Source organism: Austrofundulus limnaeus, unplaced genomic scaffold (assembly GCF_001266775.1).
Source record: "Austrofundulus limnaeus strain Quisiro unplaced genomic scaffold, Austrofundulus_limnaeus-1.0 Scaffold2, whole genome shotgun sequence".
NCBI classification, from domain to species: domain Eukaryota; kingdom Metazoa; phylum Chordata; class Actinopteri; order Cyprinodontiformes; family Rivulidae; genus Austrofundulus; species Austrofundulus limnaeus.
The window spans coordinates 6,304,192-6,308,136 of record NW_013952404.1 but is presented as its reverse complement, the minus strand read 5'-3'; the positions used below and the strand labels follow the sequence as shown (position 1 = coordinate 6,308,136).

The 3,945-nt window shown below is 44.7% G+C and overlaps 1 protein-coding gene across 2 annotated transcripts in view; it reads right to left on the bottom strand.

Moving 5' to 3' along the window:
- The window catches only part of slc35f4 (solute carrier family 35 member F4), an 18,624-nt gene that overhangs the window by 3,879 nt on the left and 10,800 nt on the right, over nucleotides 1-3,945 (bottom strand). For both annotated transcript variants that reach the window (XM_014013110.1, XM_014013119.1), the window contains exons 2-5: nucleotides 2,591-2,891; nucleotides 2,295-2,514; nucleotides 2,085-2,210; nucleotides 1,794-1,986 (exon numbers count right to left, since the gene is read on the bottom strand). In XM_014013110.1, the coding sequence (XP_013868564.1) occupies nucleotides 1,794-1,986; nucleotides 2,085-2,210; nucleotides 2,295-2,514; nucleotides 2,591-2,891 (840 nt within the window). The remainder of the gene's footprint in view (nucleotides 1-1,793; nucleotides 1,987-2,084; nucleotides 2,211-2,294; nucleotides 2,515-2,590; nucleotides 2,892-3,945) is intronic.

The window sequence follows — 3,945 nt, the reverse complement described above, 5'->3', positions numbered from 1 at the left end:
GAGACAGAGAACTGACTCTGGTGATTGTGCTGTGACTCATAACTTGTTTGGACTCTGGAGGTCTCCGATTGGTTCTAACACGTAGTACTATCCTGGATGTCACCGGTTCTGCTGAACCCCTCCCCATACCATGTGTTTGTCCCCCCACCCCTCCCCTCCTTAACTGTCTTGCATGTATGCAGAGTGTTTTTTAGCGTATGTTTGTGTGTTTCTATGTAAAACATAGGATCAAAGCTCTTTTTTAACTCACCCTTCCTATTGCATGTATTCTAAGCTGCAAAAGATAGCGCACCTCAGTGCGAATGACCATGGACATTCATTCTCCCATGTTTGTTTTCACTAGCAAGGACCATACCATGGTAAGAGTTTAAAAATTTTATTGAAGGAAAGGGGCCGAAGGGTAGTGGGGATGAAGGAAGGGGTCGAAGGGTAATGGGATGAATGATGAGGCGTCTGGGGAGGTACGTCGAAGGAGGCTTGAGGAGAAGACTCAGAGTGGGGCATAGTCTCCAGGAAGGATGCTTTCCTGAGCCTGCTTTGGACCCCCCAGCTGGAACCTGAAAAGGAATGGATTAGGAGGTAGTTTGAGGTAGGGATGGAGGAGAAAGAAAGAAGCAGAGATGGAGGGATAAAGGGATGAGGAAGGGATGAAGGRATGAGGGAGGGATGAAGGGATGAGGGAGGGATGAAGGGACGAGGGAGGGATGAAGGGACGAAGGGATGAGGGAAGGGTGAAGGATGAGGAAGGGATGAGGGGAGCGAAGAAGGTGACGCAATGAGGCCTTACAGAGGGGCTTAAGTGGGGTGAAAGGGGAGGGTGGGCGTCAAGACAGCGAGCTAAGGGCAGACGCCAGGTGAGGCGAATTTAAATAGACGACGACTGATTGCTGCAGGTGAGAGGCGTGGTCCTGCTCCCGAACCTAAGTTAATGTCTTAACTTCATTAGGGTTGAAATGAAGCATCTTAAGAAATGATCTGTCTGTAAGATGTTCCACACAGAAGAGGCGGCAAAGCTGAATGCTCTTTTCCCCAGTTCGGGTCTGACACGAAGAACCAACAGGAGGATAACACTTGCTCTAGTGGCTGTTAGTTCTTTGTAGTAAGGTGCTTAAATAAAAGGAAACTAAGTCCAAAAAGACCTTGTAGATTAGAGTTATCCAGTGTGTGTTTCTGTGTGCAGTAAGAGAAGACCAACCAGACTTACACATTTACCACATCAGGTGTAGGAGCTCGTCTACAGCTTATTACTTTTGGGGTAAATTTATTTCAAGTTGGCTTGAAAACACAAAAATGACTATAACTCTGTCAAACTTACAGATTACCTTATATTTGGTGTGGTGGTAGCTGTGACTGATTGCAAACACATATTCTGAGTGCTAACAGGCTGACCTTTCAATTTTTTGCCACTTTATCTTATTGGATTCAACTCTGTGTCATAATATTTCATGAACGGCTGGATGGATTTTAATTAAACTTTCAGAAAAACAAAAAAACTTTTGCTAAATCTCTACAAGCGAATAACATTTTAGGGCCAACCCATCAATATCAGCTAAAACTTTGTGGAAGCTGAGTCACTCTGAGCGTGCCATCCTGCAATTCAAGATTTGACCAAAACAGCAAACATAAAATGATCTTGGTCTAAAACTTTTGCATTAAAGGTGGCAGTTGATACGTATTCCTTCAAGGAATGACTTTTTGTAAATACCATTACAAAGTTCTCAGTAATACAGCTGAAACAAATGGGTGAAACAGTGAACTCTGGTCTTAATGACAGTTTAGACATGCACTCTCACCCAGCCACAGTCCTGCCAGTCCACACAGGTAACCCCAGGGCATCGAAGACAGCGAGCCCAGGTGCTCCACCTTGGTGAAGTAGAGGATGAGGGGCACACAGGAGATGAAGATAAGGTTGAAGAAGCCCATCGTGGAAAGGAAATGAGCTACTTCTCCCAGGTTGGCGCTGCCGAGGAACATTTTAAACATCACCTAGCAGGCGACAAAATAACAAGGAACTCTTAGCAAACTTTCCTTCTCAGTGAAGACCGTTGTGAGTTTTCAGCCAGGTGTTTCCTCGGCGGTCTGACCTTGTAGAGCGCTGAGGTGGAGGCGGAGCCCACAGCCAGCGCCACACCCACAAAAGAATCCCCATGGAAACCATCAGCATAAGCCATCATGACAATACCCGTGATGGCCAATATGGCTGCAACAATCTGTTGGAAGAGATTCAGAGCAAATCAGTGCCAAACACACACACGTGTGTATTTATTCACTGTGAAAATATATCTCCTACAAACCCGAACACCCATGAAGCGATCTTTGAGGACGATCCAGGACAGGAGAAAGACGAAGGCCTTGTGGCAGCAGTAGAGAGCAGAGACGTCAGTGGCGGTCAGTTTCTTCAAAGCTAAGAGATACAGGTAGTTGGTCAGAGTCCACAGGATTGAGAAGGGGGCCGTCCTTTTAACGAAAAGCTTGATAGTCATCCCTTCTTCTCCAAAGAGTTTGCTGCACTCCCTGTTAGGCAGAAACTTACAGTAATATGGTTTCAGCGATGTGTTCCTGCTTTGAATTGAAAACGTTTTAGATTTACCTGAATTTCTGTATGGGCGTTTGCTTCTCCCGTGTGGTAAAAACATGTACCGAGTAGTAGATGGGGAAGAAGAGGATGTTCCAGTTACTGCTGAACCAGGAGATGAAGAAGGGACAGGAAAACGACTGGAAGGTCAGCTTCACCACCTGAGTGGTGCCCACCCAGGAGGAGGAAATGCACAGCACCATCAGAAGACCACCCAGCACCTTCAAAGCCGTGCCGGCACAAGTCTGTAAGGACTGACTTTCGCTGCTGGTCTCGCTGCCYGGTGTCTCTGCACGAGAATCTGAACCATCCTCTCCTGCGGAGGCAAAAGAATACGACAGATAAATCAACAAAAACACTGTTTGCTTGTATTGAGTTTTTCCGTCGCCAAACTGTTAGRCAATTATTATTATTTGCACTATTTTATCTATCACATTCATTGCTGTCAATTTGAGATTTGCATGTTGTGACCCACTAGGGAATTTAATTGATTAAGTAAAAAAATAGTTCCTCCTCATGATGCAGCATGTCCACTTGCTGTTGTGTGCACAGAGACTGGATGCCCACAAAGCAAGTGTAAATCTAACCACCCGCCATTCCACAAGAAAGTCCCACCAACATTGCTACTCAGTGATAGACTGGTAAACAGATGGAGGCGTCACTTTAATCTTACATCAGAGATGCAGATTTGGCCTTCAGCCCATATAGATCGAAGGAGTGAGCAGTTTCCGGCCAAAGTGCTGCATTTATAAGTATTTCCGGAGAGAGTTTAGATTTTTTTTTTTTTGTAAACCACTGATCAATTTACACCAGAGCAGGAATAAAAAATGACATATGCTTCCTGCTTGCTGCTGCTTTGCAAGCTCAGCTCGTGACGCTCTGCTGTTTCCACTACTGCACTCTGCTACTCTGCTTACACTCTGCTTCCTCTCATCATGATTCTTTTTTAGATTTAGGTTTATTTTGGTAAATTTACACTGCAAAAAAAACTACAAATCAATACCAAAACGGAGTAGGCTGAAGCCGAGGCTTACTTGCCTAACTTATTCAATGACTCTCAGTATACTGTACCTATACGTACACACACACACACACACACACACCTTATATGTGTATACATGTACATATGCACATACATATACAGCGGGTAAAAAAAGTATTGAACACGTCACTATTTTTCTCAGTAAATATATTACTAGAGGTGCTAATGACATGAAATTTTCACCAGATGTCGGTAACAACCCAAGTGATCCATACATACAAAGAAATCAAACCACAAATGTCCAGAAATGAAGTCAGGGATGTGCACAGATGGACGTCAGGTGGTGCTTGAGCACCTGCCCTTTCCCTCCAGACCATCTGCCCCTGTC